Consider the following 24,440-nt stretch of genomic DNA (forward strand, 5'->3'; position numbering starts at 1 on the left):
AATCCACACATCTGGGAGGCTCTGGGATTTATCCAGGAATCTAGAACTGTGTGTGCAGCAGGGTTCTAGCTGGATTTTCTGCCCCTCTCTCCTTTTTTTCCCTTCCTCTTCTAAGTAATGTTTTATGAATAAATTTTGTGAGTTTTTTAACCTAAAAAAAAAAGCACCAACTTTGTTAACCTGCTACCTCTTGAAACTTCTGAACACAAAGACATTTGATAAATCCACCTGTCAGTAGGACGTGCAGATGTTGTAAACATGACACTCTTTTGAGATTCACATTATCTGGAAGCTCTGGAAAACGTTTTTATGTTATTTCCAATATAAATCAGCCTCTGTCTGCCTTTATTGGCACTGCACTTCTGTTTCTGGCCACTGACATTCCGACATGAGTAAGCGAAATAACTCTTCTTAAAGTTTATGAGAAGCAGTGGAAGGACACGGAGACATTTTACTTTAGACTGAATGCATTGCAATTGGTTATTCCAAATGGTCCATTGACTGAGCAGCCTAAGAAACAGGGAACCTGAAAAAGCTTTACCAATAGCAATTTATTCAAAACAACACAAAGGAAATTCAGTTGTTTTCAGCTTGCTTAACTCTGCTGAAATAATCTTATTGAGACCATATAATTGGAAAGTTGGGTAACTTACATGTAAGCATATATATATATTTAGCTACATCATTATGGTTGTCAGGCATTAGTTCTTCCAAATAAAAGTTTGCAACAATGATATTAAAATAACTTTGGACGGTTTTCTTTTTCATTTTGCTCCATGTGAAATGGAGTTAAAGCCTGGTGTCCCCTCCCTGGAAAACTTCCATGGTTGGGTCCCGGAAAATGACGATCCAGGCAAATGCTGTACATATAGGATTACAGTAAGTGTAGAGATCTGAAGTCCTCATGAGTCCATCTTCTGATACATAGGGAAGCATGAGAAATAGTGCTATTGGATCTTGAAGATAGAAAGGCATCTCTGATCTGGTGTGTGGATTTGGCCGAGCAAATCAAGCACGGCCTCAAGTTTTCTCATCTGCAAGTGGGGGTAATGTTATATGCCTATTACTGTGTGGATTAGCTCACTTCAGCACATAGTAGGGGCATGGTTGCTGTTGTCATGATTAATGCCACTTCGCTTATGACAGTCTGTTTTCCAATTTAGTTTGCCTCCTGCATGAGGAAGACAGCAGCTTGGTGTGACATATATGTTGCATCTTATATGTAACCTAGGGACACAACTGAAAGTGACACTCTCTCTCTATATATATATACATATAGATATAGATATAGATATAGATATAGATATAAATAGATATATATCATATAGCAGAATGGTTTATGGCCTTATTTTGGCAAATTTTGGCAAAATTTCTCTTTGGCCACCATTTTCCTCTTTGGAATGACATTTTGCTAATCTCTGCCTGCAAAATCATGCTCATCTTTCAAAGTCTGGCTCCAATGTCACCTTTCCTGTGAAGTTTCCCTGCGTCTCCACCTCTGGAATTATTCTTTGCCAGATCTATTTCTGCTTCTGCTTCTATGACCGCTCAGCATAATTGTTCTCATATGAAAATTGCAGATTTCTTCAATTCGAGGCCATGGCCTATGGGTGGGTGGGGTTGAAGATATAGATTTGGAAATTATCCACAGAAGGGTGAGCATTAAAATTGTGGGGTGATAAAATTATAGGCGGGGTGTGCGGGCAAATTTAGTATATGATCATGTTTCAGGAATGGAAGCCGAAAAAGGATCCAAAAAATGAGAATCTAAAGGAGGGGTCAGAGGAACACAAGAAAATCCAGAATAATGCCTTTGTAAAACTGACAAAGAAAAGAATTTAAAGAAGAGGGTGTTCCAAAGGGGTCAAGGCTTATAAAGAAGTCAGAGAGTGAGGTCTGAAAAAATGGACTTAGAAAGTTAGAGGGTCAGTGGGAATAGTAGGATCAAGGCGTCTTATTATTTTTGAATCTTGGGATTTAACCTCTAGGTACCAGAAAGCCAAGGATGGTTTCTAAGGAAACAAATAACAGAACTAGAGCAACATGACCTTGGCAACTGGCAAGTCTCAAACCCTTTCAGCAAAGGGATGGAAAGCCGTAGAAAGGGGGGGGGGGCGCGGATAGAGACAGGGTTAATGGACTAACGTCCTAGAGAAGGCAGGAAGGATGGTTCAGAGGAAATCATCCTTCCCTTACATAGCCCGCCCTGAAATAAATCTGCTGATAACCGTGAAGTGAATGCAACAATTACATGAAGTATCTCACCAGAGGATCCCTTCTGCCTTTTCATGGGTGTTTTATCTGTGCAGAAACCATTGCCATTGGCGGTGGTCTGAGCTGACGCAAACAAGTTGAGGTGCCAAGCAATAGCAGGAAACTGCTGTGGAGTTTTAAGCAGTGGCAAGTGAAGGGATGGGGGAGTAGATTGGTATGGATATGTTAATTCTGGGCCCCTGAATATTTCATAATGACTGACAAAGAAATACTACTACTTATTAGGAGGGAAGCTTTTTTTCCCTTTAAGTATGAAAGGAAATTATTTTGGATTCTCTACCTTCTTTGGCAGACAGACCAAGGCCAAATGAGGATATTCATGGCCAAGATCTATCTAGAACAGGGGCCAACTCATAGGCATTGTTCAGAGACTAGAAGATCTGGCTTGAATCCTGGTCCAAAACTTTCTGGTTTTATGAAATATGCTTTAAATACTTAGCCTCCTGGTCTTTCCTTCCCTCATGTATGAAATGGGGATAATCATGCTGATTTTATAGCAGTTACGAAAGGTCGAATGTATTTGCGACATCTACCCGTTGTGAGTACTCGACCAAAGCAATTCCTTCAGTGTTTCCACACTTTCCAAAGACAAGGTTGAAATAAAATAGCATTTCCAATCTTTGGGAATGGAATTCTACCACGGAGCTAGTTTCTACCTAATACTCTTGAAACTTGCAAGGGTTTTAGTAAAATTCATTGAATATTTTCTTTTAGACTTTAACATGACATGTTGCTGTGTTTCTCCTTTTCTTCCAGTTAAAGATTTGGAAAAAAGAAAGGAACCAAAACCCAGAATCAAGGTTGTGGATAAAGGAAATGGGAACAAACCAACTCCACCAGAAGAAGGTGAGATTTTTTTGTGGTTTTTTTTTTTTTTTGGATTTGCTCATTTTGGGGGTTGTTTTAATAACGTTGGAAGAATGCAGATCTGTTATGGAAATTTCCCTCAGCCGCATGTCACTCTTCCCTCCTTACATCTGCTAACTGTCAGTACTTTTCTCTCCCTTCCTCTCCAACTTCAGTACCTCACCCAGGATTTATTTTCTATTGAAATACTGGACAGAATCTGCTCATTTCTTTCCATGTCTATTGCCGATATTCAGCGAAGCTGCCATTTCTTTTTCTGATGTACAGGATTAGATAGCAAAATCTCAATTTATTTTTACTGCGAAGTTTGAGGAATCTTTTCAAAACAAATCTGACCTTGCACACCTTAGAACCCATTCAATAGCTTCCCACTGCTCTTGGCCCTCCAAGCCCTGCCTACCCTTGGAACCTACCTGTCCCTTCCTCTCCTTCCTCATCAAACAGCTCACTCCTTTCTAGTCTTGCTGGCTCTTTCAGATCCTTTAAAGATCTGGTCTCTCTCTGCGGCATTGTCTCCATGAGACACTCTCCCCCATCACCTCTCTGCATAAATGCCTCCTCTTTTTCCTGCAAAGCTCGTTTCAGTCATCACTTTCTTTGAAACCTTCCCGGACTACTGTCCTCCTTTACAGGCCCTCATACGACAACTGATTTTCCCTCAAAGCATTTGCCATAGTTATAATTTTACATTTACTTATAATCTGAATGTTGGGCTTTTCCCCTAGACTGTACGACCCAAGAGAACAATGATTGTGTCTCTTTCTGCTCCTTACTGACTCCTCAGTAGCTAGTAATTTCTGGTACGTAACAGGTGTCTAAGTAAATCTTCACTGAATGCAAAGACAACTAAATGCAAGGGTCTATGAAAAACGTAAAATACTAATAGCTAAAAAAATTGTCACCCAAAAACCTCCCCCAGTGTTTATTTTCATGCTCTGGCATGTGACTTTTCAGTCACTTTTCTGTGAGTATACAGACATATGTGCACAGCTTGCCGTATTGCATTCGTTGTTCTGTGCATTGCTTTTTTCACTTTGAGAACTTTCCGTGTTACTTCATACAGGACGCACGATAACCTAGTGGTAAATTGCATCAACGTGCTATGTACCTGCCTGAATTCAAAGCCTGCCTTTGCCTTAACCTTGGATGATTTATATTGGTTATCCTGATTTCTATGTCTCTGTTTCTTCATCTGTAGAATTTATTTCATAGACTTCTTAGGGATTGACAGTGTTGACAAGTGTCAAATACTTAGAATAGTGCCTACCAGTAAGTAATGTTAGCTGTCATTATTCGTGTACCTCATTCCTTTTAAGTGCCAGATAATATATTAGCTATTTTCCATACTGCTGAGCATTTAGATACTTCATTGTTTTCACGATTGCAACCGTGCTGGGAAAACATACTTCTGCAAGTGGAAGGGCGCCTGTGTGGCTCAGTTGGTTGAACATCCGACTCTTGGTTTCGGTTCTGGTTATGATCCCAGGGTTGTGAGATCGAGCCCTGCATCAGGCTCTGCACTCAGTATGAAGTCTGCTTGGATTTCTGTCTCCCTCTCCCTCTGCCGCTCTCCCTGCTCGTGCTTGCTCTCTCTCTTTCTAAAATAAATAAACTCTTAAAAAAAATAAAAAATAAAAACGGAATTTCAGGGTTAAAGGATATGCAAATTTAAAATTTTCGATAGGGCCTATCAAGTTGATACTTTTTTCAATAATTTATTTTTAAAACATAAATATTCTTTCCAACATTTGAAATTCTTAATACTTAGTCTTTTCCCAATATTGTTTCACTGCTTTAATTTATATTTCTTTGATTACTAGTAAGGTTAAGCCCTTTTGTTTTTCATATCTTCCGTGGTCATTGGTATTTTTGCCCATCTTTGGTCTATTTTTGCTTTGTGTTTTTTGTTTTTTTCTAAAGAATACATAGAAGTTTTCTATACATTTGGGATACTAAAACTTTTTCTTTTATATTTTCATATTTTTGCAAATATCTTCTCTTGGTGTATTATTTACCTTGCAACTTTATTCATGCTTTTTGAAAATTTTTAATGCAGTTTTTAAAAATTCATGACAGTTATACTATTCTTAACTTTTATGGATGTCTTGGCTTTCTGATTTTCTTGGATTATGAAACATTTTCTTATTTGTCTAATAATTTATAATTTTATATTTATATTTAGCTATATTATTATAATTTATTGTTAAATATATCAGATATACAGCACATATAAAAATAATGTAATAAATGACTTTGTCCAGTTAAGAAAATAAATGTATTAAAATATAGTTGGAGCTATCTATGTATAGATATATATATTCCCTATATATTCCCTTCCCCTCTTCTTAAGAGGTTACCGTTATTCCAAATTCAGTGTTTATCATTCTAATGTGTGTCTTTATCATTTTATTACATATATGTGAATCCTGAAACCATATTCTAATTATGCATTTATATCTTAAATTTTATATACATTTTATTATAATATATATAACTTTTTGCAACTCACCTTTTTATAACACAATATTAGATTTTTTTGAGTTATTCATGTTAACTTATGTAGAGGCAATTTATTCATCTTCTTTGTTGTATGTTACTTACAAATGTATTATTCAATTTCTTTTAAAGATTTTATTTATTTATTTATTTGTTTGTTTGTTTATTTATTTAGAGAGTGCAGGAGGGGTAGAGAGGGAGGGATAGAAGGAGAGGGAGAGAGAATATCAAGCAGACTCTGCACTGAGTGTGGAGCCTGACACGGGGCTCAATCCCACGACCCTGAGATCATGACCTGAGCCAAAATCAAGAGTTGGACGCTCACGTGACTGAGCCACCCAGGTGCCCCAGGATTGTATTATTTAATTTCTAACTTATGGAGAGTTTTAAAAAGATATTTCTTTGTTTTTGGTGTTTAGCAAATTGCATTGTGATTGGAATATTTTTTAAAAATTTGTGGAGACTTATTGTTTAAATGTGGGCAATGAGAAAAATTTAATCTCTTTCTCTAATGTATGATTCGTCCATTTCTCTTTGTAACCCCGGTAGTTTTCCATTAAATAATGGCCTAGGTACATGTAAACAAAAGTTGTATTTTCCCAGTGATTTTTTCTTTTTCTTTTGTAATGTTTCTCTTAGTTTTAGTAATTCAATATTTGACTCAATGAGAGTTTTGTTTAATATTAATATGTAGCAATACTAGCTTAATTTTCTTTAGCAGTCACATAATACATTGATTCTCTGTCCTTTAACTTTCCCCCTATTCATGTCCTCAGGTTTAAGGTGAGTAATCTTGTGAAGAGCATTCAGTTAGATTTGTAATAGTATCTCTTAGGATCTCTGTTTTTTGATGGTGACTTTAGTCTACTTAGATTTGTTGAAGTTGCTGAAAAGTTTGGATTTGCCACTTATTTTGTGCTTTCTATTACTGTATATTTCCCTCTATGTTTTCCCTCCTGTATGCCTTATTTATTTAGAATTGGTCAATTTTTTTTTTAAACGCAGCCTCCCCCCCACTGAACTAAAAGGTATTTGTTCCTTTTGTATTTTTTGTATGGTTATAATTAAAATTTTAACATGCATATAAAATCAAAGTCTAAAGCTAATCCGTATGTGTGCCATTTCCTAACCAACACAAGATTTTGTAATACATTAACTTCAATTATCCATCTCCTGTATTTAACACAATTCATGGCAAATACATTTAGTTTATTTTTTGCCTCATGAAGTTATTATACTTCTAATAATTATTATTTTGACAGCTAGGGTTTGTCTAGGTTTTCCCATGTTTATGAATTTATTTGCTCAGCGTTCCATCTTGTATGTCAGACCTTCTCTACATGTTCAGTTTCCTTTAGAGAAGATCTGTGTTGATAAACTCAACTTTATTCATACCCCAAATATCTTCACCTCCCCCTTGATGTTGAAAGATTAGCTGGGTACCAGGTTGAGAGTTGTTGTCTGCAAACATTTAGAAGATGTGTCACTATCTTCTGGTTCCTGTTTTTGACAAGCCTGTTGTCAGTCTAAATGTTGTTTGTTTTAGGTGATTTCTCTTTTCTCTCTAGATGCCTTTCAGACTTTTTTTCCTTTCTCTTGAGAGTTCTGTTGTTTCACTACAATAGCCTAGTTGCAGATTTCTTTGTGTTCCCAGAATAAAGAGTTCTGTCTTTCACCAGTTCTGGAAAGTTCTCAATGTTTAGCTCTTCAAATATTTTTTTCCTCAATTATCTATTCCTTTTTCTCTCCTCTCTTTCTCTGTATTTAAATTAGATTTCTCATAGATAGTCTCCTCCAATGATCCATGTCTCTTCATTTTCATATTTTTTACCTAATTTTATCAATGACATTTTGGGTAATTTCCTTTACCTTTCTATTAGCACACTAATTATCTCTTTTCCTTTTTCAAATCTGCTTTTTATCTTACTTTTCAATGAGTAAATCTTTTATTTCTAGGAATTACATTTAATTCTTTAATAATTTTGCTATAATTTTTATGGTACTTTGTTCCATTTTAGTGATTTTAAAAAAAAATTATTACAATAGGTCCATCATATTTATTTTATATTCTGAGCCCAATAATTACATTATCTAAAGTATTTTGGGACTAAATTCTTCTCTTCTTTTTTCATACTGGTTTTCTTTGGTGGTGCTTGTTTTCTTGTTTGATGTGTCACATTGGTTTGTGAGCTCATTTGTGGGAATTTTTCACGACATGGTTTAGGACTGTGCCTCTCCAGTGAGGTTCTCTTTTGTAGTAATGATTTATGTTTATTTCTTGTCTTGGGACACTCTGAGTTTATTCATAGGAGAGACAGTTTTCTTCCACACAGAGCTTAGGCCAATATAAACTCTTTGTTATCTTCCTTGCTGGAAAGCAGGTATTTTTCTAGCCCATAATTTCAGTAAGCGTATAGCCCTTAGGGGTGCTGCTTGAGAAGTATCAGTTCCAACTTCCCACACTGAACGCATTCAATATCTTGTCTCTTGTTCTTATATGATCATTAAAGCGGAACTTCTTGACTTGTAAACTCCTGGTTAATATGAAGTCTATTTCCCCTTACAATAAATAATTTGTGAGGAGATATTTTAAGGCTATGAAAATACTGTTTTTCCCGTTAAAATTTTACCTACTTGTTTTAACATTCATTGAAGATTCTTGCCCCAATCAGTTGCTACTATGCTATTTATAAAATGGTAATTTTCCCAACTCCATTGTTTACTCTGCAGGTATTAGCTGGTTTTCTACTGTAAGGGAGCTCTTTCCCTTGTCCCACGTTTGTTTGTCTATTTGTATCAATATGGACTCACGGATATTTATTTTACAGGATGGAATATAATCCATTGCTATCATTATTTATTTCAATGCTCAAATTCTTCCAGATTTGTTCAGTGGGAGCTATTTCCAGCTCTCCCCTATGTCTATCATTCTTTAAGCTTTTCCTACTTTCTGGCATAAATGTTACATTTCAGAGTCTTGTGTTTTTTCTGCCCTGCTCAGAAATCAATCAGTTCTTCAAGAAGTCCTGGTTTCTTCTCATGGAAAATGGTATTTAGAAACCAAGACACGACCACTAGATGTGCTTATTGCATCTAGAATGTCATTGCTTCTAGGTCCTCTTAGCTGAGAGTACGCACGCACCACAGACACACACACACACACACACACACACACACACACCTCTATCTGTCCATCATCTATCTGTCATCTATTTATCATATCTTACATCTACCTTAGACCCATTTCTCAGGTTCATTCTAGCCCCCCCTTTCCATATTTATAAATCTTTTGCAAGAAAGTTGGGAAACATGTCTCCCAATATCTTAAATATATCTGCTTACATGCTCAATCATAAAAGTAGTTTTAGAATTTCTAATCTATACACATGGTAAAAATATCTATCAATTAGAGTTCAGTGTTTGCCTTTAGTGTGGGTATATAATAAAACATCTGTGTTCAAAAGGATCTTGGGTTAGTTCTTTTCTTCCCTATTCATTGTGGTTTTGTCATTCAGTTTTAAAACAGCTGGGTTAATTTATGAATGCATAAACATTAATGTGGTTCCAAGAGCAAAAAAGTATACAAAAGGGTAATACTCAAAAGAAGTATCACTTTCCTTGTTTCATCTACCTAGTTTTACTCAGCCCTTCTAAATAACCAAACTCATTAGTTTTTGATTTATCTTTCCTCTTTCTTTTGGAAAAAAAAAGATTTGTGAATATTTTTCTGGAGGATTTTACACATAAATTCTCAGCTGAGTTTTGGCTTAGCATTCTTCACCATGTGGTGCTTAAAGAATGACACTCAAGGTGAAATCTATCTTCTACCCATGGATTAGAGTTGGCCTCAGAATTTAGCTATAGCTTGATATTCCTAAATGTCCTAAGTTCTTCATTTTTTTCCCCTTTCTTGTACCCTTCTAAAATGAAAGATTGGGCAAAGTAAATTAAATACAAGAAAATGGACAATGAAAATTAAGAGTCACATGGACACATGCTTTGATAACTGCGAATGAACACCCAGAGGACCATTACTTCAGCAGTACACTTGCTTTACTCACTAAACACAATTATAGGGGCACCTGGGTGGCTCAGTTGGTTAAGCATCTGCCTTCAGCTCAGGTCATGATCCCAGCAGTCCTGGGATCGAGCCCCATGTCAGGCTCTCTGCTCAGCGGGGAGCCTGCTTCTCTCTCTTTCCTTTTGCGGCTCCCCCTGCTTATTATGCTCTCTCACTCTCTCTCTCTCTCTCTCTCTCTCTGTCAAATAAATAAATAAAATCTTTAAAAAAAATAAATACGATTATGGAGGGGACTTCCGTGAGCCCACTGTCAGGCAGGAGCTGTTTCGAAGTGTTTATTGCAGTGATCAGGACCTGCGCTAAGACTGTCAGCAGTTTTGTGGAAGAAAAGGTGGCTTCCTGTTTTCGGCAAGAGCTCCTGTGAGGTGTGTGCAGGGCCAGTGAGGATGCGGACACTGGTTGAGGGGGAGAATTGTCTTAAAAAGTAAGTTGTCACCAAAAGTGAGTTTTCAACAGTGGCAACAATCCAGGCAAAAGTTAGGGCTCCCGGGAGATTGGGGAAGAATGTTCCTGGGCCCGCAGGCAACAAGAAGGCCTTCCCCACCCGAGTTGTGATGTACCACTTGCCACATCCCCTCTTCCAAATGTGTTCGTCCCGTGATTCTCATTGCTGCTCCTTGTGTTGTTTACAGTCAACAGTTTTTGGTCCAATACGATCAGACATATTCACACAGTTTAGAATTTTCGTTTAAATGTAAAGAGCTAAGGTCCTTAACAGAAGTTACCCGTGCAGTTAAAGAGTTACTTGCTTTCAACCGACTGTACATGTTTCTTCAATAATCCAAAACAAATTTGCAAACAAAAGTGGTATTTGCCTTTCAGCACAATACTGGCATGTTTGCCTCAACGGCTATTTCTCCTTTGTTGTCCAAACAGCTTTCTTCAGTTATTTTTGGTGTTTTGCACAAGAATGCAGAACCGGATTGAAAAAGATTATGAAACAGATAGGAAAAGTTGCATAGAGTTTTTTTTCCCCCTCTTTGTGGTTTTTCAATTAAGATCTCTGACCCACTTTGCTTTTGTTTAATGAAAATTTTTTCTTTTTTTTTAGTTTTCTACAATGAGAAGAGGGTCTTTTTTTTTCTAAGAAAAAATGAAACGAGCACAAGTTATTCTTTTGAGGATTGGCAAACTATGGCTCACAGGCCATGCGCAGTCTTATTTTCTTACATAAAGTTTTATTGGAACAGAGCTATGCTTGCTACGTTCCATCCTTTACATATTGTCTGTTGCTGCTTTCCCCCAAAACCCGAGCTGAGCAGATGCAACAGGTGTCCTATGACCTGCAAAGACTAAAACATTCTCTTTCCTGCCCTTTTCAGAAAAAGATTGCTGTTCCTTGCTTTTGAATGTGCTGGAACAGAGTCATTTGATGAACTGAGTCATTTATTTCTGAGAACAGCTGGTCTATGTTGGTATTTCCAATAAGGATTGCATAGGTTGTGCTCTCCTGTACAAACCTCAGTGGATCCTACTTCTCATACTATCCTGTTTGACTTTTTTAAAAATCCGAAACATGACAACTCCCAAAAATTGGTTGTAAGGATTAAATTAGTTAAGATGTTTCAAGTGCCTAGAACATAGTAAGTACTACATTAGTATTGGCTATTGATATTACAGTGTATAGTTTTCATGAGTTAATATAATCATAGACCAAACTTTTATGTTATTGATTTAACAATAAATGCATTGAGGAGTTTTGGTGATTACCCTTTAGTGCTGAGCACTGTGTTAGGCACTGGGAATTAACTGGTGATCAAAGTAGGCAGGATTCTACCCTCACTCGACTAATATAGTCTGGCAGGGACTCAGCAGTCTTAGAGAAGAGTCAGTTCTCCATTATGTGTCGTCATTATGGTTGAAAACAGCCAGGACACTGGCTGAAGGTGTATTTTTACTTACTAGGATTGTTTATTTCCCGTTAATAGTTTTATGGTTTCTTGGCTCACAGTTAAGAGATAAATTTGAAGTTTTGCCACCTTTTGCACCAGTTATTCTGAGTCCTAGATCCACCAAGCTCAAGGCTATGAGTTTAGTTTGACAAAAATGGGATTGTTGGAGATCTGAATTTGGGTAAGGCAGGAGTCAGAAGATCAGAGACAACAAAGGGGAACGGGTGGAGCTTGAAGATTCATGCTGGCTAAATCTTGACTCTTAGAGGTGAGAGCGGAGGGATTGGGTTCATTCATAAACCGGACATTGGAGTTAGGTTGTGGCTGGAATTCATGCATTGAAGTGTGTAGAAGGTGCCTGGCTCCTAGAGCATCCTGGGTAGATGTTCCTTCTCCTCCTTTTCCTTCTTCTTCTGCTTCACTATTCCCTTCCTTCTCTTCCTTTTTTTCTTTATTGTTTAAATTACTATTATCTAGACAGCCGATATAGTGTACCAGCAGCAGCACCAGGGTGGATTAAAATATTTCTGCTCATGAGGGAAAACACCTTGAGAATTCGTAACCCTGGGCCTAGATTACATTCAAATTAAGCTTTCAAATTTTCACTCTCCCGTTCAAGATCCTTCCATTCAATAGATTACTATAAAACTGCTCAGAGTTGGTAAAAGTAGGGTGCGTGGCAGATGCAAACACAAAATCACATTTCAGACATGTACGTGTAGCTCAAATTCTAAAGACAGCCACAGATAAAGTAATGCCAAGAAAGAGCTCAGAATCCAAACTTTTGAAACATGAAAGTAAACCATGTGCCATGAGTAAGAATCAGAAGACACACGGGGCACCTGGGTGGCACAGCGGTTAAGCGTCTGCCTTCGGCTCAGGGCGTGATCCCGGCATTATGGGATCGAGCCCCACATCAGGCTCCTCCGCTATGAGCCTGCTTCTTCCTCTCCCACTCCCCCTGCTTGTGTTCCCTCTCTCACTGGCTGTCTCTATCTCTGTCGAATAAATAAATAAAATCTTTAAAAAAAAAAAAAAGAAGACACAAAAAGGATGGTCTCAGAATCCCATGGATTTCAATTATGGAATGATTACATAAAAAACTAAAAAAAACAATACTTATTTTTTAAAGATTTTATGTATTTATTTGAGAGAGAGCGCACAAGCAGGAAGAGGGACAGGCAGAGGGAGAAGCAGGCTCCCTGCTGAGCAAGGAGCCCAACGTGGGACTTGATCCCAGGACCTTGGGATCATGACCTGAGCCAAAGGCAGACGCTTAACCGACTGAGCCACCCAGGCACCGCAAATAAACAATATTATTAAAGTCATAGAAATATTCAAAACAAGAGAAGAAGAGATTGAGAGACTATGGAAAAGAGAATCTGTGGATTTGAGAAGGGATCAAATAGAACATAAAGAGTTCTGAAGAGCATAAATAGATAGCCACACCCTGAGTCCTTGTTGGGGAAAATGTAGAACACCAGAGCCAAATTAAGACTTCCAAAGACAAAATGAGAATGAGGAGGAGTAGAAGGACTGGGTGAAGCCATTTTTAAATGACAGAAATCTAGCTATGTGCTGTTGTATGGTCTTCAGTTTTTTGGTGTATTAAATAAAATCCCTTTCTTTAGGGGCGCCTGGGTGGCTCAGTTGGTTAAGCGTCTGACTCTTGATTTCAGCTCAGGTCATGATCTCAGGGTTGTTGGATGGAGCCCTGTGTCGGGCTCTGCCCTCGGTGTGGAGCCTGCTTGAGATTCTCGGTCTCCCTCTGCCCCTCTCCCATTAAAAAACCCCACTGTTTTAAAAAAGTGATGTTAAGTAATTTAATTTATTAATTTATTAAGAAAAAAGTTGAGAAGTTCAACAAGTTCAGCTTGCTCAATAAACAGGTGATGTGTTTGAGGAAGAAAAGAATTTATTAATAAAAAAAAGGTTCAGAAATTCAGATCTGTTACAAGTGTGTGACAGAAAAGCTGTGATATAATTATGGTCCTATTTCCCCTCACTTCTTCCCTCCAAGTGTTCCATAACATTTCATAGAAGCACAGAGCAAGCAAAGAACAGTCTATCAGGTTTAAGGCATCAGACACATCGTAGGTCCCTGAGTCTGGGTAAACATGTTCAAAGGAGACATCAGAAGATGATATGAATTGCTTTCCAGCCTGAGGTTTAAGAGAATAAATAAAAACATTTTCATCAGAATACTTTTTCCTTCCTACCCTGAACTTTCTTTTTCCCCTTTGTGGCTTAGAATACTGCAATCAGGGGCGCCTGGGTGGCACAGCAGTTAAGCGTCTGCCTTCGGCTCAGGGCATGATCCCTGTGTTCTGGGATCGAGCCCCACATCAGGCTCCTCCACTGGGAGCCTGCTTCTTCCTCTCCCACTCCCCCTGCTTGTGCTCCCTCTCTCGCTGGCTGTCTCTCTGTCGAATAAATAAATAAAATCTTTAAAAAAAAAAAAAAAAGAATACTGCAATCAGGTCTTGTGGTCAAATATCTCTTGGAGTGAACTCTTCCCTCCCTTGCTACCTAGCCATGCCCTTGGGCATTCAACAGCCCCCCCTTACCTGCGGGAGGTGCGTTCCAAGACCCTCAGTGGGTGCCTAAAACCACGGATGGTACCAAATGCTCTCTGTATGATTCTTTTCCCTATATGTGTATACCTACGATAAAGTTTAATTTGTCAGTTAGGCACAATGAGAGATTAACAACAATAACTACTAATAAAATAGAACAATTATAACAATATACGGTCATAAAAGTTTCATCGATGTGGTCTTTCTCTCTCAAAATTACCTTATCGTCCTGTACTCACCTTCTTCTCCTTGTGGTGATGTGAGGTAATAAAATGCTGGCGTGATGAGACGAAGTGAGGTGAATGATGTCGGCACCTCGATAAAGTGTTAGACTACTATTGACCTGATGATACCTCAGAGGGAGGATGGTCTGCTTCTAGACCACGATGACCGCGGGATAAGGGAGGATCATGGGTAAGGGAGGACTGCTGCTTTAACCTCTCTAAGCCCTAGTTTCTTCACTGGCTAAAGCAGCATAATAGTCACAATAAGCATGCGGGCATGTGAAGATGAATGGCTGGCCCCTAGACGACATGCCCGGGACATCTCAGACACCTAAGGACTGTCAGTTTCCAACCCATTTTTCCATTTCCTGTTTCCTTAATGTCTTCATTTCAGAGAGAAAATAACATACAGAATGCAACAGAGTGTCTTACATTACCAACAGCTATTTATTGAATATTTGGATGCGGCTTGTTTTAGACTCAAGGAGTCACAATCCTGTGGAGAAGGTTCAGAAAGACCGTGTTAACAGAAAGACTGTTTTTATCATAAAAAAGCAGAAAGTTGATTTCTGTTTTTTTTTTTTTCCTTGATGTGAAGCATTGCAGTTGATTTTTTCAGGAATTCAGAGAGACACGAGGCAGGATCAGTCATTCAGAAAATAATCATTGAACACCTGCAGAGGATGTTATACCTGTGTATATAAAATGACAAGATTTCCTGAGGGCAAGGGAAGGGGATTCTCCTAGCAATAGACTTCCAGTTTTCTTAGTCGTCCTCTCCTCCACGCTTGATAAGACATTATGGAAGGATTTTGACACCTTGTCTGTGGGCCTTCAGCAAATTTTACCATTCTTTTTTTTTTTAAAGATTTTATTTATTTATTCGACAGAGATAGAGACAGCCAGCAAGAGAGGGAACACAAGCAGGGGGAGTGGGAGAGGAAGAAGCAGGCTCATAGCGGAAGAGCCTGATGTGGGGCTCGATCCCATAACGCCGGGATCACGCCCTGAGCTGAAGGCAGACGCTTAACTGCTGTGCCACCCAGGCGCCCCAAATTTTACCATTCTTAACTTGTGACTTCTCTGGTGGTAAGAGATCTAGTTCTTCCTTAAATAAGTTTCGAATGTGCTCATTTTTTAAAAAGATCTAAAAGATTTTATTAAATTATTTGAGAGAGAGAGCGAGAGAGCACGCACAAATGGCAGAGGGGGACAGAGGGAGAGGGAGAGCAAGGAGCCGGACCAAGGGGCTCGATCCCAGGACCCTAAGATTATGACCTGAGCCGAAGGCAGAGGCTTAACTGACTGAGCTACCCAGGAGACCCTCAAGTGTCCTCAGTCTTAAAAGAACTCGTAATACATGGGTTTGGTTTTTTTAAAATCAGATACCTTATGGCTCTGAGCGCCACTATAGATTTTGGTGGAATCTGTCCCCTGTAGGAATGCTTGGCCTTGTCTGATTGATACCTTCCTTCTTGTCTAAGAATTTTGTATTAACATCTTGTTTCTATACCTGCAGGCCTGACTGTTGGTGTCAGATTGAGCAGGCCAGACTGTTGGTGTCTCAGCCTTAGAAATTGCAAAACGTCAGAATCTGTTTGTTATGGATGAAATGGAATAACAGAGATGATTGAGTGGTTGCATTTTTCAGAAAATTACATAACAACCAAAGTGAACATATACCCAAATCATGTAGTACTATATACAGATATGAAAATAAGTGTGACTGCAATACGCTGGCTTCTGAAGTCGAGCAAGTTTTGTTTTTAAATAAAGATGTTCAGGTGAAATAGCCTCTCTTGAGTCTGTATTGTCTTAGAAAAATCAGGAAATAACCAGGTAATTGTACAGATAAATTTTTGAGCAAACTCTATATAAAAGTATTTTAAAAGGACCATATATTTTCCAAGGAAATAAAATCTGTTTTTAAGTATTTTGCATAGAGGTAAGTAAAGTTTGGAGAGGATAGGTGGGAAGAAATGGTGGGGGGCAACAGGGGAGATAAAAATTGAGTCAGAAGTCTCAGAGATGGGACCGTTTTTGGGGGAAAGGAGGGTAATTTTATTGGAATGAAGTGTGAAATACATAGGGCCAGGTCAAGTGGATTTGAATTATGGAAAGCTTTTAAGAGCACCATGAATAGTTTAGGTTTAATTTGGTAGGTGGGGGAGGGAAGAAATCATCTTAAATTTTCGAATGGGAAGGTGCTTGGAGAATCATGTAGTTCCTTCAGTTGAGAGGATGGTTGAGATGCCTCGGTCATGCCCTTGAGGGTTGACCTGCATCTGCTTTCATTGACAGAGATCTCACTGTTTCCCAAGGCAGTGATCTATGGAAATCTTGACTGTTAGTTCATTCTTGAGTTGAGTTGAAACCTGTCTCCTTGTGGACATACAGAACACTACTAATCCATCCTTTGTATGACAGTCCTTTAAATATTTGAAGACAGCTGTAGTGTCTTCTCCTGGTCCCTTATGGCTTTTGAGCAGAGAAGAAATGTAATGAATGTGGTGTTTATGGGCCTGTCAGTTACTGTTAAGATGCAAGGCTCTGAGTGACAGCTGAGATGTTCTTTTGGCTGTGGTTCGGGGATTGGGCTTCCTATCCCTACAAGTTGTCATGGTATTATTCATCCCAGGTTGGATAGAGGGCAAGTGGGTAAAACTTTGATTTCATGCTCTTTTTAATGGCCCCCTCCCTCCCACCCTTCCTTTCCTTTCCTTTCCTTTCCTTTCCTTTCCTTTCCTTTCCTTTCCTTTCCTTTCCTTTCCCTTCTATCTTCCTTCTTTCCTTCCTTCCTTCCTTCCTTCCTTCTCTCCTTCCTTTCTTCCCTTCCTTATTCCTCCCTTCCCTTCTCCCTTCCTTCCTCGCAAATACTTCTGTGAAAGAAGTACAATATCTAAGTGGTTCAGGCTTTGGCGTCAGTCCTGGATTTGAATTTCAGCTTTTCCACCTTCTCAGTGTGTGATGGTGGGCAAGTTACTTAACCTTCTAAGTTACTAACCTTTCTTTCTCAGTGGAGTGAGAAGTACACCTACCTTGTAGGATTAATATCAGGCTTAAATGGAAAAGATACTTACAACATATCTGGGGAAAGCAGTCACTAAATGGCAGGTCTTTTTATTATTGTAAAAAAAGGAAGCAATGAAAACTGTTTGCTGCAGTCAATAAATAAATGACTACATATATATATATATACACACACATATATATGTAACTATGTAACTATAATAACTTTATAACTGTATATCTATATCAATACCTATCTATATCAATACCTATCTATATCTTTACCTATCTATACCTATCAATATCTCTCTCTCTAGCTAGCTAGCGATAAAGAGATTTGTTATAAGGAATTGGCTCACATGATTATGGAGGCTAAGAAGTCCCTAGGTCGGCAGTCTGAAAGCTGGAGACACAGCAGAGCTGATGGTGTAAGTTTCAGCCTGAAAACTGGTAGGCTCGAGGTCCAAGAAGAGCCAGTGCTTCAGATCCAGTCCACCGTCCCAGCTCAAGGCAGTTAGGCAGGAGCAGCTCCCTTTTCCTCAGTCTTTTGCTGTCTTCAGGTTTTCAGCAACTGGATGAGGACCACCCGCTTTAGGCAGGGCTCCGTGTTTTATTCAGTCTATAGACTCAAGTGCTAATGTCATCCTGAAACAACCCTCACAGACACACCCACAATGACATTCAACCAAATGGATGGGCACCCTGTGGACCAGTCAAGTTGACACGTAAAATTAACCATTCTACTACGTATCCTATTTTTAGAAAGTAAGAAGTGCTGCAGAAAAATAAAAACGGAATAAAAGAAGAGAGTGACGGAGGGGTGCTCTTTTAGGTAGGGCAGTCACCGGTCGGGGATGCTCTGAAAGGTAGGTCTCCGCTAAGACTAGACTAAACGAGTGCTGAGCTCACTCTGATTCCTGGGAACAGACTCAGCTAAGATGAGCCTCCTACTCCCCACTGGCTAGATGGACAGCTTGTAACGTTAATATGACAGGTAGCTAGTGACCATCCATGTCGCATTAAGTGAGGACATTTTCTATGGTGGCGGTACATGGTCTGATGAAAAAGCCATGTTGGACCAAACCTTTAGAAGACCTGGCATCCAGTCCTGACTGTGGAGTAACCACTGATTCATTCACGTGTCTCTCTGAACCTCAATTTCCTTTCTAAAAAATGACAATAATGGCACCCCCAAGAACGTTGAAAGAATCAGAATGTGCCAATGAATTGAAACGCCCTTTTTAGAACCGTTGGTAAAATAGTGTTAACTCTTTAAAAAAAAATCGTCAGCGATGTAGCTGAAGCCAGTATTGGAAGTGAGCTTTTGGTTTGGAAATCGGAACTGAACCTCATGAGAGACTTAAGTGAAAAATTGTTCCGTGACCACAGTTTTCCTGCAGATGTCTTGGGTAATGAATGGTCTAGCTAGGTATTTTGCTAGTGACATAGAAAAAATAAGTTGAAGCCACTAAATGAATCTTGCCAGTTGTGGTGAAAATCATTGTGAGATTTTCTGCGTGCATATTGAGGTAATGTGAGTAAAAATAGTACATGCTCTCCTTTCGATCAGCTTCGTCTCCACATTGGATAAATAGCAAGGAAGACAGGCAAATCTGATACAATGTCGCTGATCCGTAAATATCTGTAATCCACTTTCCCCGTGTGGTAGTGCGCCAGGGTGGGAGAGACATCGTTTAATTGAGCCGTCATGGTTTATTTTTCTAGTGCCTTCCTGGACGTATAAATTATGTGAAAAGAGGAATTCCCTTTTAACAACACAATTCAATGTAGTTCACATTCATTGATGTGCTTCATGCCAAAAGCTGAGCCAAAGGAGATAAAAAGAGAAGATGCAAATTTCTCTTCTCTCAATGAGTTCAGTCAAATCAAGGAGCTAGAAATGGAAACAAATCATAATAGCCCAGTATTATGAATACAGCAAACCATGTACCAATGCAGAGGCAGTAAAGAGGGGCAGATAATGAGTCCCATCTGAGGACTGTTGGAAAAGCTGCATGGAGTTGGGAACTGTGACCTGGGTTTTGAAGGATGAATAGGAGTTTGCCTGGCAGAAAAAGGCCGCTTTTGTCAGTTCTCTCTTTTCTGTTTTTATGTTGGTGAACACTTTTATCCATAAATACATTGTAAATATTTCTATAGAAGCCATAATTAGGTCATTAATTTAAATGCTTTTAGAACAAAAAGAATAATATGGTGTAAAACGAAGACTTTTAATTTGGTAATTTCATGTCATTCTCAGCAGAGTAACACCTCCCTCCCATACACAATTACTCTTACATCGTTATGTTTATTTTTATAAGGCACTTTAAAAAATCTGAACTTATGTTGTTTTGATGGTGTGTTTCCTCTTCCTAAGAATTTAAGCAGCTGGAAGGCAAGAACTTTGTTGTGTTCCTGATTGCCCAGAACGGTGCTTGGTTTATAGTAAATATTGAATACATATTTAATAAATAAATTTTATCCAGAAAATTAGTCTCATAATATCAAACTAATAAACAAGTTTAGAGTAGACTGATTTATACTAATTCAGGGTGGGGTTTTTTTGTTTTGTGATCCACTGAAAAACTTTTCTTTAAAACCTGGGATAGTGGGTGGTGGGGGAGGGTTCAGTTCTGCTGCTTGGTTCTGGAGAAATTGGCCTGAAGCACAGCCCCTGTGCTTAAATTAACTTGTATTTTCTTTTATTTTTTATTTATATTTTAAAAGATTTTATTTATTTATTTGACAGAGAGAGAGGGAGCACAAAGGGAGCAGCAGGCAGAGGAAAAGGGAGAAGTAGGCTCCCTGCTGAGTAAGGTGCCCGATGCCGGGCTTGATCCCAGGACCCTGAGATCATGACCTGAGCTGAAGGCAGACACTTCACCGACTGAGTGGCCCAGATGTCCCTTAACTTGTATTTTCAACACTAAATTCTTTCAGGATGTCAGTAGCACAGTAAAATTGGTATAAAATGACTGTTAAGGAGATGCTTTTCGCATGGGCTATTTAAGTACTAAGTGCATTACATTTGGAAGGGAAAAAGTTTTACACAGAAAATTGGAAATGCTTGCAAATGGCATGTACTAGCTATGGCAGTCATAGCGGGGGCCAATTCTGTGGGGACACCCCTTCATATTGGAGACGTTTTCCTCTGCTTTCTAAATTTGTATGATGTAGAGTGCCTTACAGAAGTCTATGTAGTCCATTGGGTGCATGGGTGGCTTGGTGGGTTAAGCCTCTGATTCTTGATTTCGGCTCAGGGCATGATCTCTGGATCCTGGGATTGAGCCCCACATTGGGCTCCACGCTCAGCAGGGAGTCTGCTTGAAATTCCTTCTCCCTCTGCCTCTCACCCCACTTGTGCTCTCTCTCTCTCTCTCAAATAAATAAATAAATAAATAAATAAATAAAATGTTTTCCCTAAGAAGTCTATACAGCCTTTGACTGTAAGCTTAGATTTTATTTTTTTAAGGTTTTTATTTATTTTTGAGCGAGAGAGCATGGAGGGGAGGGGCAGAAGGAGAAGGAGAGAGAGAATCTCATGGAGACTCCCCGCTGAGTGCAGAGCCCGATGTAGGGCTCGATCTCCCAAGACCGTGAGATCATGAGCTAGGCTGAAACCAAGAGTCAGTCGCTTAATGACTGAGCCACCCAGGCGTCCCTAAAGCTTAGATGTTTAAAGACATGATACTGGGGTCCAAACCCCAGCTTTGCCACTTCTTCACTGTGTGACCCCTTGGGCAAATCCCTCAGCCCATGTATATCATACTTTTCAGCCAGAAGTGGACCATTAAAAATGGTATCTGTGTCATTAATCTGTTGTGAGGACTCGATCCATAGGTGAGCATAGAGGGCGCTCCTTCTGATGCCATCTGTGACATCAGTGTTACACTTGTGATCTAACCCGTAGATTGGGTGCTTTCCTTTGCTTGCCATCAAGCAAAAAACCGCTTAGTTTTTTGTTGTTCTTGTTATTGTTTTTGCACTCCTTGCATTTTCAGAATTGCATTTCAGATGAAGTCCATGTTAAGCCAAGAGCTGAATTAAAACACAGTTCAAGAATTTATTTTCCCTGTTCCTTTGTGTTAACATTAAATACAATATGGAGAGCCAAAAGGATTTATTTTATTAAAATAATTAATTACAGAATAGTGTTTTAACAATGAAAGGATATGTACATATCCCTTTTATTTATCTGTTCGTTTATTTTTATTTTACCAATAAACTCTTTATAATTTGATTTTAAGAATTCACAGTCATGTTTGACTGCTAAGCTGATTTGCAGCTTGATAACTAGCAAAACTGTAGGATTTCTTGGTTTTTCTTGAAGGGGTGGTCTTTTTATTTAAACTCAATTTACTTAACATATACTGTATTATCAGTTTCGAAGGTAGAATTTAGAGATTCATCAGTGACATATAACACCCAGTGCTCATTACATCAAGTGCCCTCCTAATGCCCATCACCCAATTACCCCATCCTCCACCCACCTCCCCTCCAGCAACCCTCAGTTTGTTTCCTGTAGTTAAGAGTCTCCTATGGCTTGTCTGCCTCTCTAATTTGGTCTTATTTTATTTTTCCTTCCCTTCCCTTCCCCTGTGTTAATCTGTTTTGTTTCTTCAATTCTACATATGGGTGAAATCATATGATGTTTGTCTTTCTCTGATTGACTTGTTTCACTCAGCATAATACCCTCTAGTTCCATCCACATCATTGTAAATGACAAGATTCCATTTTTTTTAGTGGCTGAGTAGTATTCCATGTGGCATATATATATCCCACATCTTCTTTATCCATTCATCTGTAGATGGACACCTGGGCTCTTCCCGTAGTTTGGCTCTTGTGGACATCTACTTGTCCCTTTGAGATGCATTTTAAAATTACATTTGGCTACAGGGTTTTACATGACATTTATCTGGGCTCCCAGGTGTGTCTGGTTTTCTACCACTAATTCCTTAGCACATTTTAAGATGCTTAATGTTTTTTTGTTTCTTTTTTGTTTTCTGACTGGTCTCTCTCATTTGGAACACTGACATGGGTAACATATTTTCCAGTGGAAGGAGATATCATTTGTCATCAGTGCTGCATCTGGGCTCTTATTTTTAATAAGGTTTGAATATACTCAAAAATTCTTATTTTTTTAAATTTTATTTATTTTTTTGAGAGAGAGACAGGAATAGTGACAGAGAGCACGAGCCGGGGAGGAGAGGGAGAAGCAGGCTCCCCCCTGGGCAGGGAGCCCAATGCGGGGCTTGATCCCAGGGCCCTGAGATCACTACCTGAGCCAAAGGCAGACACTTAACCGACTGAGCCATCGGGCACCCTGAATACACTCAAAATTTAATAAAATTTGAATATATATTTTTAAAGATTCATTAGAGCAGCAGAAGTCATGTTTGAGATGTGTGATTATTGAACGTGAACGTGGCAACTATAAAACTACCTCTTGCCCCAAGTATTTGAACATTTGTCTGCCTCTGGCACAAACACACGTGGCAGGGCATGCCCGGCACACACTATATATAGAATTTGCTCTGCCTACACTTAGTGGAGTGGGACATGCTGTGTTTGTGCCTGCTACAGTGGGAAACAGCCCTTAGCATCACTGTGCTTGGATAGATCTTGGAGCTAATAATCCAGGTTTAGAGCATTAAAAAATAAAAAAATTGTTTCCACTGTTCCCAAGTGTGTGTGCACTAATCTTGAGGAAAAATCATACTTTGAAATGCAAAACCAATGCTATATTTTGACTTCTGAAATCCAATAACATCTTAAAAACAGTATCTTTCCGCTGATGTAACAGATATTGGTCTTCAGTTAGAAAACAGGGCATACAGAGGCTTTAATTTCAAATGACGTGTGTGGAATTGTACCTTATCTTTAAGGTTTGGTGTTTAAGTTATGTGATATAAACACTGAAATTATTTTTCTAGTCAATATTTTCCGCAGTCTAGGTAGGATTATTTTTGATTGGTTACTTAATTTGTTATTTTTTAATGGCATAATAATCACTAAAACCCGTCTCTCCCCCAGAAAAGCTAAGACTTTGCCCACAACCCACGTATAACCAGAGGGTGCTAATGTCACCCCCATTCCTTAATTCTCCTCATCCAAGACAATTACCATCTTGGACTCTGTCTTCATCACCTAACCCCTCCCCCGTTTAAACATAGATCTGCAGCATCCATATATATTTCTAAAAAGTGAGTATTTTTGTATTAGTTATTTTAACCTTTATAAAAAGATGTCATGCTAATAGCAATCCTTTGGGATTCACTCCCCCCCCCCAAATATTGCTACCTACCAAATATGTTGCTAAGATTCATCCAGATTATTGCATTTCAATGTAGCTCATTTGTTTCTCCTCTTACATAAAATATCAGTTCTTGTAGTCCTCTTCAAAATATGCAGGGAGAAATTGTTCCCTTTCTTAGGCCCTATGTATAATACACCTAAACAATTTATTAAAAAGTGAAACAGTATCCCCCCAATGGTTTTGGAAAAGAAAGAAAAGAATTCTCCATTTGAAGTAAGTTTCCCGACAAAAACTGAGAGAAATAGATTCTTAAATCTTCAAAAGACTTCAATTTTCCCTGATTATTTCCAAAAACCAAATTAATTTTTATCCCATGACTTCTTGCAATAATTCTGTTTTAAAATACTTCAGTGTGGTGGCTTTGTATTTGATTATTAAAGAAGGGAGATTTGGTGCCCAAAAATGTGATATATAAACTTTGGATTTATTGAGCTGTACTGTTTAGCTTCCATAATGAATATCTGATTATTTCATTGGCAAGTACATTTTTTCTCTTCTGGTAAAAGGATCTAGGTATTCCATGCATATTTATGTGTGTGTGGGGGGGAACAAGATTTTTTTTTAGAATAATATGGCCTGGTAGTTTCAGGGGCATCTATTGAATTGCCTACTCCAACCATAGTAGGTTAATTATTTTTCCCTTGGGAAAAAATTTATTCAGTTTATTCGTAAACACTTCTGTGTTTTGGTTTTCATTACATAAAC

The 24,440-nt window shown here is 38.6% G+C and overlaps 1 protein-coding gene across 3 annotated transcripts in view; it reads left to right on the forward strand.

The window, feature by feature from the left end:
• The window catches only part of COL14A1 (collagen type XIV alpha 1 chain), a 207,997-nt gene that overhangs the window by 33,779 nt on the left and 149,778 nt on the right, over nucleotides 1-24,440 (forward strand). For all 3 annotated transcript variants that reach the window (XM_040625803.1, XM_008689298.2, XM_040625802.1), the window contains exon 5: nucleotides 3,031-3,120. In XM_040625803.1, coding sequence (XP_040481737.1) covers nucleotides 3,031-3,120 — 90 coding nt within the window. The remainder of the gene's footprint in view (nucleotides 1-3,030; nucleotides 3,121-24,440) is intronic.

This window comes from Ursus maritimus, unplaced genomic scaffold, assembly GCF_017311325.1.
Source record: "Ursus maritimus isolate PB19 unplaced genomic scaffold, ASM1731132v1 scaffold_9, whole genome shotgun sequence".
In the NCBI taxonomy this organism is placed as follows: domain Eukaryota; kingdom Metazoa; phylum Chordata; class Mammalia; order Carnivora; family Ursidae; genus Ursus; species Ursus maritimus.